The 14,647-nt window shown below is 32.5% G+C and overlaps 3 protein-coding genes and 1 long non-coding RNA gene across 4 annotated transcripts; 3 read left to right on the top strand and 1 right to left on the bottom strand.

The window, feature by feature from the left end:
* Positions 1–1,176: 1,176 nt before the first annotated feature.
* LOC127150166 (uncharacterized) lies at positions 1,177–2,855 on the bottom strand. Its single transcript, XR_007822196.1, has 3 exons — positions 2,059–2,855; positions 1,839–1,906; positions 1,177–1,392 (listed from the first exon to the last, which is right to left on the bottom strand). It is a non-coding gene; the product is annotated as an uncharacterized LOC127150166 (long non-coding RNA).
* A 3,262-nt stretch (positions 2,856–6,117) lies between these two features.
* Positions 6,118–9,865, top strand: LOC103493167 (subtilisin-like protease SBT3.6). Its single transcript, XM_051088124.1, is given in 8 exon segments — positions 6,118–6,243; positions 6,348–6,420; positions 7,168–7,190; positions 7,284–7,375; positions 7,509–7,606; positions 8,674–8,718; positions 8,721–8,831; positions 9,210–9,865. Coding segments are annotated over 8 exon segments (1,212 nt in total). The 3' UTR covers positions 9,854–9,865.
* Positions 9,866–10,355: 490 nt separating this feature from the next.
* Positions 10,356–11,776, top strand: LOC127143790 (subtilisin-like protease SBT3.2). The gene is made up of 4 exons (XM_051087154.1): positions 10,356–10,572; positions 10,665–10,782; positions 10,854–11,046; positions 11,133–11,776. Exons 1-4 carry the CDS (start codon positions 10,361–10,363, stop codon positions 11,684–11,686), a joined length of 1,077 nt encoding a protein of 358 aa, XP_050943111.1. The 5' UTR covers positions 10,356–10,360; the 3' UTR covers positions 11,687–11,776.
* A 1,350-nt stretch (positions 11,777–13,126) lies between these two features.
* LOC103493165 (uncharacterized) lies at positions 13,127–14,421 on the top strand. The gene is made up of 2 exons (XM_008453815.3): positions 13,127–13,310; positions 13,690–14,421. The coding sequence occupies exons 1-2, from the start codon at positions 13,181–13,183 to the stop codon at positions 14,052–14,054; spliced, it is 495 nt and encodes a 164-aa protein (XP_008452037.1). The 5' UTR covers positions 13,127–13,180; the 3' UTR covers positions 14,055–14,421.
* Positions 14,422–14,647: the final 226 nt, after the last annotated feature.

Here is a 14,647-nt window from a genome sequence, read left to right as displayed (position 1 = left end):
TGGGTTCACCAATCTTACAAGATTATTAGTTTTGTAAAGATTGTGAAGTCCCATTTTTGTTATCACAGGAAAGAGTGCAAGAAGAAATCAATACATAGGACTAGTGACCTGTTTATCGGTGCATGCGGGAAGAGTGTAGAAATTTCATAGGCTGTTGGTGCAGCAGAGATCCTTCTTTTAAAAATTATTTGGCTGCAACTATAGTCTTAAATCTATTTGTAATTAGCATTTCAGGCTTTTCTCTAGCCCCTGCTATCAATAATATTTTTTTGGCTGCAACTATAGTCTTAAAAATTATGGGCTTTTAAAAATTATTTGGCTGCAACTATAGTCTTAAGTCTCCAACTTACGCCATTTCTCTTAAAAAAAAACCTGTTTATCAGAAGCTAGAGCGAAAGAATTTGTTTTATTATCTTGAGAAGAACAAAATACTAAAAATAGAGACAATATGAAAGGTAAGTTTAAGATGACAAGGTTTATTGATACGTGACACTCTCTTATTGGAATCTCTTGATCACCTTAGGATTTAGATCAATAATGCACTATATGTACATAAACTCTTTAACCTTAGAGGTGTGCCATTATTATATTTAACACTCTCTTTAATAAAGTTGTTCTTTTTTTGCATGAACACTAGTAGAAAAAGGGCATACAATGATAGTTAAATGCTGTCATTAAAGGTTTCCGTGACAGTTTTTTGCAGTCATTGATGTTGGCAGTCATGGAAAGTATTTTATGACAGTTGTATAAAACTGTCACGAAATGTGGTTTTCATGACATAGAATAAATGTCACGAATTAAATATTTTATGATAGATTATAACTACCATTATTTATTTTCGATGACAGTTAATAACTATCATTATTTATATTTTATGACAACTGATAACTGTCATAGTTTACATTTATGACAGAGAATAACTGTCATTGTTAATATTGTATGACGGATATTAAATGTCATTATTTATCATTTATGACACTTTTTAACTGTCATCATTTTACTTACCATGAATTTAATTAACTGTCAAGAAAACTTTTTCGATGACAGTTTTATTTTTCAATTTAAGTGTCATAGTTGTGTTTTTAGTCAACGTTTTGAATTGCACTCTTTTTTATTGAATCCCGTATTTCTTGTTGCCTTGCCATTACACATACCATTACACAGACCAATACAATCACCTATGGAAAGAAACGGTGAACGCTTTAATAGAAAGAAACATACACTTTCTAATATTGCTTTAATTGTTGGTACAAATGTGTTTTGGTACGAACAAACTATTTAAATAACTACATTTAAACAAAAAAAAAATTCCTACCTAACCTACAAAAAAGCCTATACATCAATGAATTGGCGTAAATATGGCTTCATTGCTCTAATGGATTGTAGCAAAACCTAGTAAGAAAAGAAAAGGAAAAAAAATAAATCAACAAGACAACACGTTCACTTCAACAACACAGAGCACATACACACTTCAAGAATAATGACTTCTAAGCTTGGCAGTGAATTATTCTTTTCTATAACTTCTAAGCTTGGTATTAGAAATGTACGGGGTATTCAAATGGAAAGCCTTACATATACGGGTCACAAAATTATACTATTGTTTAAGTACACAATGTACAAAATTCATCCATATGAAAAAGAAGAAAAACATAATCGCAAACACCAAATTCAGCCCACAAACTTAGCTAAATTCATTATGGAACTTCACAAAAATGCCAAAACCAACAGCGAATAACAAAACTCAAAGCTAAAACACCTACAAGCATATCAATGGCTAAAAGCAAAAAAATTGATCAAACGATGCACTAGCACATAGTACAAAAGAAGAGAAAAACAACCTTTTGAATGAAAATGGATTCTAAAGTGTTGGGATTTGAAGTAGAAGGCTGAGAACAACTTTTAGTGTCTGGCAAGTAAAACAGAGTGTCTCATCTTAGCAAAAAGTGTATTCAAGTTACAGATACTAAATCAATGGAGATTTTAATCAACAACATATGCAAGTATATAATTTGATGAACTTCAAAAATTGCATTTTACTAAGTTCTAAGATAACCATACCTCATTGATATTGAACATGGCAGCTGTATTTTCCTCTAGCACTGTATTTTCCATGGCAGCTCGAACACAAAATATGTGAACAAAATATATGACAAAATATGTGACAAAATGTGTAACAAAATATCTTATCCTAAGCACAATGTACGCGTTTTCCTACATCCTCTACGTCTTTCTGTGATTATAAATCATTTGATAGCCATATATCAAATTATAAATGTTTACAATACATTATAATGATATGTGGCTATAAAAGAATGTAATTCACATTTCATATTCAAGATAACTAGTTTAGTTCCTCCCATTATGATGTAATTAGTTGTCAATTACCTACTGGAATTTATCCTCACTTTAGACTCTTTGACTTGTTGAAAAGGTGATAGGTCACCTTTGCCTTGTTGTAAAAACCTTAGTATAAATCTTAGGCTATTATTATTTTGTTCCAGGATATTGATAAAAAAAGTTTCCAGATTTTCTTGTTTAGTTGATTACATCTCCAAGAACACACCACATTAATCCCATATTATATCAAGCTAGGATAGCAACTTACATGCATGCATTGATTCTACATTTAGGAAAGCAAAACACTATCTAGATTCAAAATCACAAGTAACATACTTATCCAACCACGTAGATATGAAATTTAATGAACCAAATAACAAAGTTTGTAGTACCTGGATCGATAATGCTAAGGCAGGAAACACGGTAATACTTGCCACAAGCAGTTCCAAGATCAACATTACCTAAACGTACATAAATAACAAAAATAATAAATAAAACATACTAATAATAACAGTGGTTGAAAATACATAGAAGTAAAGCAAAACAATCAACCATACAAGTCGCTAATTAACTAACTAATATTTAAACTAAACATGTATAAATGGAATGAGTTAAAATTAAATTGATGGAGCAACATAAATATTATGAGTAAGAAGAAAACCAATTACAACCAATGATATATACCCAACTATTGAATTCAATAAGCTGCATACTAAGATCAAAACAACTGTTGAAAGACAATGGTAGCAAATCAATAGGAAAGTACAAAACTAAACATAGACATCTTAATTTAGCCATAACCTCCTTCTACAACATCTGGACATTTTGACACTTGGTAAAAATATTTTTGTTGTCTATGTTGTGTCTATTTGTGCCTTGCTTCTCAGGTATGCAAGAAGCACCTACCTGGCAAATAGTTCTACAAAGGTTATAGTAAGAACAACAAAGTATTCTACTACATACCCACCAATGAGCAACAATAAAACAGTGAAAATAAAACAAAAACTGAATTGTCTTTTTTCATAAATTTTCGAATGTATTCATTTTTCATCACAGACTAATTATTCTTTAGCTCTTGTTTTGATGTAAACCAACTTCAAACATACAATGGCTAGCACTAACAACAACAAGTAAGAAAACAATATCCAAAATAATCATGTTCTTAAAACTCTCTTAGTAGAATTTTAAAAGAAGAGAGTATAGATATAAATAAGATCCTAAACTTCTTCATTGCTAACATGAAGTTCTCTAGCTAAACAATTATGTAATTACTCTTTTTTACCCACCAAACCCAAACTTGAAGACCCTACACATCATCAAAGTTTAAAATCTTAAATAATCAGCTCGAAGCAATTAAAGCTTTCAAAATCTTAAATAATCAGCTCAAAGCAGTCAAGCTTCAACCATATAAATAACATAATCAAAACTCGAAAATGGCAATAAATAAGTTAATTTGAATGGTGGAGGAGATTCAAATTAATATAGCTCATGACTAATATTACGAGATACGAGCACATTCCATAAATTAAAAACAAAGAAAAAGGAGATACCAAGTCTTTTGGATGCTGTAACTTCTCATGGCATACTAGTGTCCATTGGATAGCTTCCTAGCACTCTAAAAAATGTAATCAACTCATATTAAGCCAATTTATCATTTCTTATCACGTATCAGTATGAAAATTTGTTTCTTGAATATTTTTTAGAAAATCTAAATGAACTACCTTTAAATGTGTAAGAGCGTTTTGTGCATTTTGATCAGCCATTGATGCTTCAAAATCAATATAAAAGAGATAGTCATAGTAGAAGATTATGACAACGACCACTAGTAGGGTTGTTAGGCCACCAATTCTCCAAGAAAAGAAGCAAACACTTAGAAACTATAAGATGTATCAACCCCTATCTCAATGTTCATCTCATCCATTCTTACCCATCCCAATAATACATTATACCATAGCAATTAACAACTAATTGTCTGCATCACCTTGATAAATTCATGAAGTTAGTGGCAAAATGTGGTAGAGAATAGAGATTTACATCAGTTTTAGTTCATCATTAGTCTGTGAATTTTCACACAGTAGTCTATCATTTCTTCAAACCCCAAAGATCTATGTCATAAAAATAGCTCCTAAGTGCAATATAGTTTACAAGCAACAAAAAATCCACACTAAGATTTGAATCGAAGACCATCATTCATGTTTTAAAAAACATGTAAGCACCTTAAAGTGCTATGTAAGAAACCATAGCAGAATATAGAACCAAGTATCCAAATAATTTCCATTCATTCCAAAATTCATTACTTGAGAAACAATCCTAATTACATCCTAACACTAAATATTCTTTTCAATAAGAGAGGAGATTGAAATTCCTGCCCTACTAGAAATAAAACCTAACACTAAACATTTATGACGTAACAACTAAACTCTAGAAAATACTTAAAGGCCCTATACATCATCAAAGTTTAAAATCTAACCATTCATTTTCATTCTCTTTTTCTCAAAGCTTCCTCCCATAGCAATGAAATCTCCCTTGGCCTTGATTTCTAATTCAAACAAACAAAAATCAATTAAAAATCAATCAAATGCTTCATTGAGACATTTCATCAAACACATTGTAAGCTACCAAAATGCTTCATCACATAGCCAACAATGTGTTGTTGATTATGAAGTGTTGTTAGAGTGTTTTGTTGATCATGAAGTGTTGTTGAAGTGTGTATGTAATTTATCTTAGTTTGTGGGATGAATTTAGCTAAGCTTAGAAGTTATCATTCTTGAAGTGTGTATGTGCTCTATGTTGTTGAAGTGTGTTGTTCGTCATGAAGTGATCAATGTGATGTGTTTATTTGGGTGAATGTGTTGTCTTGTTGAATCATTTTTTTTCCTTCTCTTATCTTATTAGGTTTTGCCACAATCCATTGGAGCAATAAAGCCATATTTACGCCAATTCATTGATGTATAAGCTTTTTTGTAGGTTTGGTAGGATTTTTTTGTTTGTTTAAATGTAGTTATTTAAATAGTTTGTTCGTACCAAAACACATTTGTACCAACAATTAAAGCAATATTACAGAGTGTGTTGGGCCTATAAAAGCGTTCACCGTTTTTCCATATGTGATTGTATTGGTCTGTAATAGTATGTGTAATGGCAGGGCGACAAGAAATACAAGATTCAAAAAGAAAGAGAGCTATCCAAAACAGTGACTAAAAACAGAAATATGACATTTAAATTGAAAAATAAAAACTGTCATCGAAAAAGTTTTATTGACATTTAATTAAAGTCATGATAAGTAAAATGATGACAGTTAAAAAATGTCATAAATGATAAATAATGACATTTAATATCAGCCATAGAATCTTAACAATGACAGGTATCATCCGTCATAAAATGTAAACTATGACAATTATAAGCTGTCATAAAAAATAAACAATGATAATTATTAACTGTCATCGAAAATGAATAATGATAGTTACACTCTGTCATAAAATGTAAACTGTGATAGTTATTAACTATCATCGAAACTAAATAATGACAGTTATAATCTGTCATAAAATGTTTCATCCGTGACATTTATTATATGTCATGAAAACCACATTTCGTGACAGTTTTTTACAACTGTCATAAAATACTTTCCGCGACTGCCGCATCAATGACTCCAAAAAACTGTCACGAAAACCTTTAATGGCAGCATTTAACTGTCATTGTTGACCCTTTTTCTACTAGTGATTTCACAAAACCATCAATATACCTTTAAAGAATCACAAAATAGTTAAAATGCGTTTTTGAGTTATGGTACCTTATGGAATGGACAAAGGCGTTGTTGAGTTAGGGAGAGAAAGGGAGAGACAAAGAAGACAAGAAATCAGTGCTCTTTATATGTCTCTAAGAACCCTACTTCCTCTTGAATTTATCAAGGTAATTTGTGGAACTGTGCACATGGAAAGAGATAAATGGAGGGAGAAGAAACGAAAAAATAAAGATCAAGAACTCACAAGTGATGCTATGTCTCCTCGCCATAGGTCTCTGTCGCCAAGAAGAAAGGACGTGGAGATGAGAAGAATGGAGTTAAGGTTGGGGTTTTCGTCATGCATCGTTCGTCATTCGTGAGGGGAGGGATTTTGAAGAAGGATAGGGGAGTGTGGGTGAAGAAGGAAAGGGAGGGATTTTGAAGAAGGAAAGAGAGGGATTTTGCCTTTTCTTTGTTATTTTTATTTTAATAAAAAATATTTAATTAATTTTTTAATGCCCTTACATATTATGACAGCAAATAACTGTCATGTATTTGGACATTTTGAAATCACCATCTTTTTCCGCCAAAAAACCCGCTTTTTGACATTTGATGACAGTTATTTGTTCCATCTTTTCAATTTGGGATGGAACCAACTGTCATAATAGGGGGGCTTTCTTGTAGTGCAAGAATGTAGCTTAATACACTGTTAGTGAACCATGTAAATTTTTGTATTGATTCTCTCATCTTTTACGTTGTCTATATTATTTATTTCACGATTTTGTAATATAATAATACTCTTCTTAAACCGTAAACCAAAACCACTACATCACATGCTTAGTCATTTGGAAGCTGGTTAGGTAACACTTATTGAAGACAAATAATCATATGATCTTAAAGATCCTATCATATAACACAATTGAAACTTGAATCGAATACCAGAATTTACTCATTTAATTAACCTTCAAACTAGAAAGATTATTAGTATATATGTTACAATAAGGCCCTACTAGATAGATTATTAGTATATGTTACAATAAGGCCCTACTAGATAGATTATTTGATTGTTGGTTTTATCATATTTTATGGTTTGTGTGAACCCATATTGGCAGAATCTAATGACCAAAATCCAAAGGTATATAATAATCAGCATTACCTATAACTTTTTGGTTCTTATGCCCATATTTAGTTACAAAATTTAACTTTCACAATATGTCTTAATTTTCAGGTACACATAGTTTACTTGGGAGAAAAGCCACATCATGATACTAAATTCACTACCGATTCTCACCATCAATTATTAGCTGCTATATTGGGAAGGTAACAATATCTCAATCAAAGGCTTTTTCTTTTTTTTCTTTTTTTTTTTTTTTTTTTTTTTTTTGGAGTTGAAAAATTATTTACAGAAGTGTTTATTATATTGTGATATTAATTAATAATGATGAATATTTAGCAAGGAGAAATCGTTGGAAGCAATGGTGTACAGTTATAAACATGGCTTTTCTGGGTTTGCAGCCAAGCTCACTAAATCTGAAGCTCAAAAGCTATCTGGTAAATAATAAACATCTTTAATTACATATGTATCTTCAAAACTATTAATTAATTACTTTTCTTATAATTGTTGTCGTTGAATAATTAGACAAGGGAAAGATATAGAAAATCAATAATTTTAATATACTCTGATTAACTTTAACACGAACAAAGAATTAAAAGAAAGAAAAAGTTGTATTTCATGTTTTTTAGCGTTGGATAATAGACATTAATAAATTGGATCGTACTAGGAATATAAATCTATAAAGCAAACAATGAAATGAGTAAAAAGATGACATTTTTTTTAATGATTTTTTTTCTCTGTTTTTATTAGACATAAAGTTAATAAAAATTTGGAATATTAATAAGGGGAATTAAGAAAAATTACCGTAAATAGAAAAAGTGATAAAAATATATATCAATTATACCAAAATTTAGTAAACACTATCATTCTCTATCAAAGTTTTAGATTCTAAAAATTTGTTAAATTTTTTAAATATTTTAGTTCATTTTGATATAATTGCAAATGATCAATAATTCAAATTTTGAATATGAAATTAATGTTTCTTTTTCAAAATAATTAACAATGAATTTCAGCGGTTCATAATCGAAAAACACTTGGAATCAAGTTTTTTATCTTGAAAAATAATTTTTGAGAGCTTAATGCATGTCAAATTATATTAATCATCAAAATCATTTTTTATCGACTCCAACAGCCAATAAAAAATCACAAGTCAAACTTTGCATGCGGCACAAAACGATAAGACATGTTTGGCCAAAGAATGGGTTCGTTCATCTTATTACAACATCGTTTGTGTACTATCTCAACCTTCTGATATTTAGACTATACGAGTAGTAATTTTTTTAATCAAAAGTGTTTGAATGAAAATGACTTTCAACGCTTTTTTCCTAGTCAATTCAAACAAACTCTAAAAGCTAAATTATCATAGCTAGCTAATTAAAAATAACTTATTGTTACCCGATTAGTTAGACACCATTTGCACTTTTTCAAGAGAATTCGATAGATCTCAAAAGTTCCTTGACTCGGGAGAAAGTAATCTAAGCATAAGAATTTTTGAATAATACAGAAATGTCGAGGGTGGTTCGAGTTGTCCCGAGTTCGCTTTACAAAGTGGTGCTACAAGAAGTTGGGATTTTCTGGGGCTGTCTTCTTCTCCATCTGAGTCTTCAAACCTTCTTCATCGTGCTAAGGGTGACAATGTCATTATAGGTGTTATTGATACGGGTACACATCTCTATCCTACTCCCAAACAACCTCCCAATATATATATATTACCTCTCAAGTAGTTGGTGATCAAACTTTGAATACCTAATCATTTGTATTGTATGTATCATATATGTATATACACAAGGTGACACGTATATACATATACGTTTACTGTTTTTATTTAATAATTATCAAACGGGGCCAAAAAAAAAAAAAAAACTTTTTTGAAGATGTAAAATAATTATTTTGTTCATGTTTTAGAAGGAAGTGAATTTAGGGAAAATTTTGTTCTACTTTGAAACCGAAAACCCCAAATGCTAACAGGAAACGATGAATATGAAATAATGTTAACTATCAACCCCTTGAAATTCTTTTCGTAATACTCCTCGTGGTTAGGAATCTGGCCGGAGTCGGAGTCGTTCAAAGACAAAGGACTAGGGCCAATACCATCACGTTGGAAAGGAACATGCGAATCAGGAGAACAATTCAACTCCACAAACTGCAACAAAAAAATCATAGGAGCGCGTTGGTTCGTGAAGGCGTTCGTCGCCGACTATGGTCGAGAGGCGCTAGCCAAGGAATACTTATCACCACGAGACCTAAATGGACATGGAACTCACACAGCCAGCACAGCCGCAGGCTCATTTGTAGCAAACATCAACTACCACAACAACGCTGCCGGCACAGCGAGAGGTGGTGCACCACTCGCACGGTTAGCCATATACAAAGCCTTATGGACGAACCGCGGCGTAGGATCGTCGGCGGACATACTGAAGGCGATAGATGAGGCTATACATGATGGTGTGGATGTGTTGTCTATATCGATTGGAAGATCACCTCCTTTCTATCCAGAGTTCACTGAATTAAGTGATATTGCATTTGGGTCATTTCATGCTATTACAAAGGGGATTTCTGTTGTGTGTGCGGCTGGAAATAGTGGGCCTTCTCCACAAATGGTGGACAATGTTGCACCTTGGATTTTCACTGTGGCTGCCAATACTATAGACCGAGCCTTTCTTTCATCCATTACAACACTATGAGATAATACCACTTTCATGGTATAATATGATTCTAATTAACCATTTTAAAATCACTTCCAAATATGTCGTCTTTAGTTAGAGATTTCTAAAGTTGATAATTTTTATTTGATAGGGCCAAAGCTTGTTGGAATCGAAAAAGGACCTTGTTGCCGAGTTGGTGCCTTGGAAAAGGTTGGTTTTGGTTAGCATTAATTCTTTTATGCTTTAATAGTTTACATTTTTTGTCCGAAGTTTCATCTTCATATTTATTTTTCTTTACGGTTAAAATTTGCTTGCTTTATCGTTATAGTTGTACACAAACCCTCGTAACTTTACTTTTGATTTCACTCCAAAAAAAAATTTCATATCTGAATACGACCTAATTCATTTTGGTATTTGTAGTAATAAAATGTTGATTTTGAACGGAAAAGAAAAAACATAAACTTGATAAAAATTTAAATAATTCTGATTAGACAAATTTGGAATATGGCAGATGTGATCAGCTTTCGGGAAATGAAGCTTTCATAAATGGGAAGGTGGTTCTGTGTTTTCCAAAGTTATGATTATAGCACTATATCCAAGGCGGCGGAGGTGGTGGTCAGAGCAAATGGGACCGGAATTATTGTCGCCGGCCAACAAGTCGATAATAATTTGTTAGCTTGTATATCCTCTCCAATTCCATGTATCCTAGTTGATACCATTGTTGGCTCAAAATTATTCTTCTACTTCTTGCAAAATAGGTAATTGTTACCATTGTTTTCAAATTGTAGAAACAAAAAAAATTCAAAAACTAAAATAAAATTATTAAAAATGTTGTTCAATTTTGTAAAAGTGATCATCCAGTGGTAATGTTGAGGGCCGCAAGAACGATCATCGGAAAGCCCATAGCACCAACTATTGCCTATTTCTCATCAAGAGGTCCAAATTCTGTTTCCCCTCCAATTCTCAAGGTATATCTTTTTTCATCATTTGTGTGGTTACCTTTTGAAAATCATTCACAAATAATATTCTCATGAAACAGCCCGACATATCGGCTCCTGGATCTAACATTCTATCTGCCGTTTCACCCCACTACTTTTTCAACGAGAAAGGGTTTTCGCTCATGTCAGGAACTTCTATGGCCACACCTCATGTTTCAGCTATCGTCGCTCTTCTTAAATCCGTGCACCCTACGTGGTCACCCGCTGCCATTAAATCAGCTCTCATGACAACCGGTACACAAAACAAATACATACAACTCATAAAAGAATGAAAATTTTCTAATATCTGATATCTTTGTCAATGACATATATGTATACAGCACGTACAGAGGTCTCTCCAGGACTGCCCATTTTTGCAGATGGAACTCCTCCGAAAGTGGCAGACCCATTTGACTACGGCGCTGGAGTCGTGGACGCAAATGCCGCGGTCGACCCGGGTCTTATCTACGATATGGGTAGAAAAGATTACATAGATTATTACCTTTGTGGCATGGGGTATGAGGACAAGGATATTTCTCATCTAACACACAGGAAAACAGAGTGTCCATTGCAAAGGTTGTCTCTGTTGGATTTGAATTTGCCGGCCATTACAATTCCTTCACTTGTAAACTCCACCATTGTGACTCGGACAGTGACTAACGTTGGGAACTTGAGCTGTGTTTATAAGGCAAAGATTGAGGCTCCATTTGGTTGCAAGGTTAGTGTGAACCCTCAAGTATTGGTCTTTAACTCTCAAGTGAAGAAGATTTCATTTAAGGTTATGTTCTTCACTCAAGTTCAAAGGAACTATGGCTACTCTTTTGGCAGGTTAACATGGAGTGATGGTGTTCACGTTGTTAAAATTCCTTTGTCTGTGAGATTTGGTTTCTTTTGATCTCGTGTTATGTATTATGTGATAATTAAATAAAAGTTGTGAGTGTTTGAATAATGACAAAATTACACAATCTATATTTATTTCACAAAATAATCGAAAATCTTAAATATGATGGCACACGTGTTTTTATTACTATCATTTGATCAAACCACACAGTGAATTGTATTTCTAAGTGTGGTGTGAGATGTGAGCTAGTTAGGGGAAGCCAAGGCAGAGGGATCAGGGCATTAACGAAAAATGAGCAAGTGAAGCTAGCTTCACAAACTAGATGATAAATCAAAGTGATGCATCTAGTATGTAGAGGTGAGGATGAGTATCCACGAACAAATAAGAAATCACGGCTTGGAGATTGCAAGGTTGAACTTGGATACTAGTTTGTAGAAGTGATAATCAAAAGATTGAAACCAATGGAGTGCATTAGTGTAGAAGGTGACTATAACAATAAGTTTCATGATAGAGATTTGAATCACTATCCTCTTGATCCTTAGTACATTGTTAAACTTAAACATTTGTTGATTTCGAGATAATATTTTATTAAAAAATTGGTTACTACATTACATTTAATACATAATATAAATATACAAAAAAATAAAACTATAAAAGCATACAAAGAGTTGAACAAACAAAAACTAAAGCTAGGGCAAGTTGGCAACAGAGATAAAATGGGCAAATTCATAAAATTTCAACTTAATTAGTTTTCTCTTTTTTCCATGCTCAATCAATTTCATTGCAGAAAAATTTCCAAATACCATTGTAAATCAATGTTTATCAATATTAATACTTGTTATTCTATTTTTGAAAAAACGTAACACACAATAAAGGGAGAGAATATGAATTTTGGTTCCCTTTTTAATGATTACTATTCAAAATGAAATTCTAACTAAAAATTAAAAAAGGGTAAAAGCTAGTGATCATCTCATTCAAATCAAAGGTACAAAATCTAAAGTACAAGGCAATAATTAATTGCACCTTGCTTGACTAAAAATTTAGTCACCCTTGTTATTCTTTGTTAATTCTCATGGTTTCATAATTCAACAAGAATCATTATCTGTTAGACTTGTGACAAACTGTTTCTATTACAATAATTCTACCAAAGATCTAGTAGTATTGATGTTTATATCAACTAAATTATGCTTCAATCGAGAGATTTGGATGTGATTAACTGAGTATATATTCTTAGATAATTTAATATTTGTACTAAAAAAATATATAATTATTGGATATCAATTAAGCTTTTTGATTCTCTATGTGACAAACAGATTAAGCAAAGAAGAAAAAAAACCCTTGAGAATCACAAAAGGCACAGCACAAACCCAATTCTCAAGCAATTCTACTCTCTTTTCACTGTTGATGGAACATCAATAAAACATATGTATTCTCAATCAAGGCAACCCTTTATTCTCCTGATCCCCCTCTTTTTATACCACATTTTCTTCGAACTCATCTATTCTCATTCAACTCTTTCCCTATTATTCCTCTTTCACTTACACTCTAATGGCACGTTCTTACGAAAAGCCTGCCTATTCCTCCATCGACGACAATGAGAAGCATCGAGAATTCGACCGCGACATCCGAGAAATGGTTTCCACCCTCACCAGTCGCTTGGGATTGCTTCGAAAAGGAGGTAAAATATATTGTAGCTCAATGTTTGTGAGAGTCTTATAATATTTATTTGCATGGTTTAATCGGGAAGGTCGGTGAAAATTTGGAGATATAATGTGTTAAACCGTCATGTTATATGTACTTTTAAGTTTGACAATAGAGAGTTATTGTCATGCATTGTATCAAAACCAGTTGAATTATATGTTTGGATGCATTACTTAGAAATCACTTAATTATGTCATGTTCGAACCTTTAATCACTTAAAGTTAATTATGAATATTTAAAAACATGTTTTAGAATGATTTTAATAAAATGTTAAAAGTGATTTTAACTAGTAGAAGTCAATAGTTAAGGATTCTTAAAGTTTAGGATCTTGATAACGCATGGGTCATAATCAATAGGTTCCGCCGCCCAAAACCATGAACTTGTTGACGACCAAGGCTCAAGCGTCATCACACTTGCGGGAACCAACACCGGAGCCACCATGCGAGCAGAACTGAATGGGAAAACGATGACGAAGCTTGATCAGGACACAGGTGTGGACGAGAGCGAGTCCCTCACCTCCTACATTAACAGCAACTTCCAAGCCATTAACAACTCCATCATGTTTGGAGGAAGCTACACAGGGAATGACCCTGGAGTTCACATGGAGTATACCTCTGATCTCCATGAAGAAGGCCATAAGGCTGAGAAAGGAGGGGCTAAAGGCAAGAAAATTGGGAAGGATAATGCTGAATCCGGTGGCTCGTGGTTTTCAAAGGAATGATTTTTTTTTTTTTTGGGGGGGAGGGGGGAATTAAGAAGTAATCATAATATATATTTATATATATATATGTCAATGTTTTATTATATGATCCATAAAATGTTATGCCATATAAGTACTAAAGAATATTGAGGTGGTTTCTATCGGGAGCTTTTCCAATTCTTGAAGCTTAATAAACGGATTTCGTGTATTGCTCTTTTCTTAGACCTTACGTTAATTCTTTGCAATGTTAGCTTGAAATTTAGACAATTGTTTGAATGTAAAAGGTAATTCATACACACGTAATGGCACAAACATCACTCAAACTTGTTTTATATCCATGTTTTGAAGTAGTTTTGAATACAAAGAAGGTGATTTTTATGGTAGTTAAGTCAAAAGCTTAAATTATATTGATGGGTAACAATTACATTTGAAAATATATATTTTTGGAAATATTGGGCTCAAAAAAATGAGGAAGCCCAGGTGTAGAATGGGTGAATGAGTAAGGCCCATTTTGAAAGGAAAGTAAAGAAATATTTGGTAAATTAACCTATATGTTTTTCCAAAAAAAAATAATAAATTAAGGATTTTTTTAAAAATATAGAAAAAATTGATAA

This window comes from Cucumis melo, chromosome 7 (genome assembly GCF_025177605.1).
Source record: "Cucumis melo cultivar AY chromosome 7, USDA_Cmelo_AY_1.0, whole genome shotgun sequence".
NCBI lineage: Eukaryota > Viridiplantae > Streptophyta > Magnoliopsida > Cucurbitales > Cucurbitaceae > Cucumis > Cucumis melo.
The sequence above is the reverse complement of the archived record's forward strand: the minus strand, read 5'-3'. Positions and strand labels throughout refer to the sequence as shown.

Bases quoted from the DNA above. Each gene is read 5' to 3' on its own strand.
- LOC127143790 (XM_051087154.1), top strand. From the start codon at position 10,361: ATGGGAAGGTGGTTCTGTGTTTTCCAAAGTTATGATTATAGCACTATA. The intron at 10,573-10,664 runs GTAATTGTTACC...ATTTTGTAAAAG, and splicing joins TTCTACTTCTTGCAAAATAG to TGATCATCCAGTGGTAATGT. The intron at 11,047-11,132 runs GTACACAAAACA...ATATGTATACAG, and splicing joins ATCAGCTCTCATGACAACCG to CACGTACAGAGGTCTCTCCA.
- LOC103493165 (XM_008453815.3), top strand. From the start codon at position 13,181: ATGGCACGTTCTTACGAAAAGCCTGCCTATTCCTCCATCGACGACAAT. The intron at 13,311-13,689 runs GTAAAATATATT...CATAATCAATAG, and splicing joins GGGATTGCTTCGAAAAGGAG to GTTCCGCCGCCCAAAACCAT.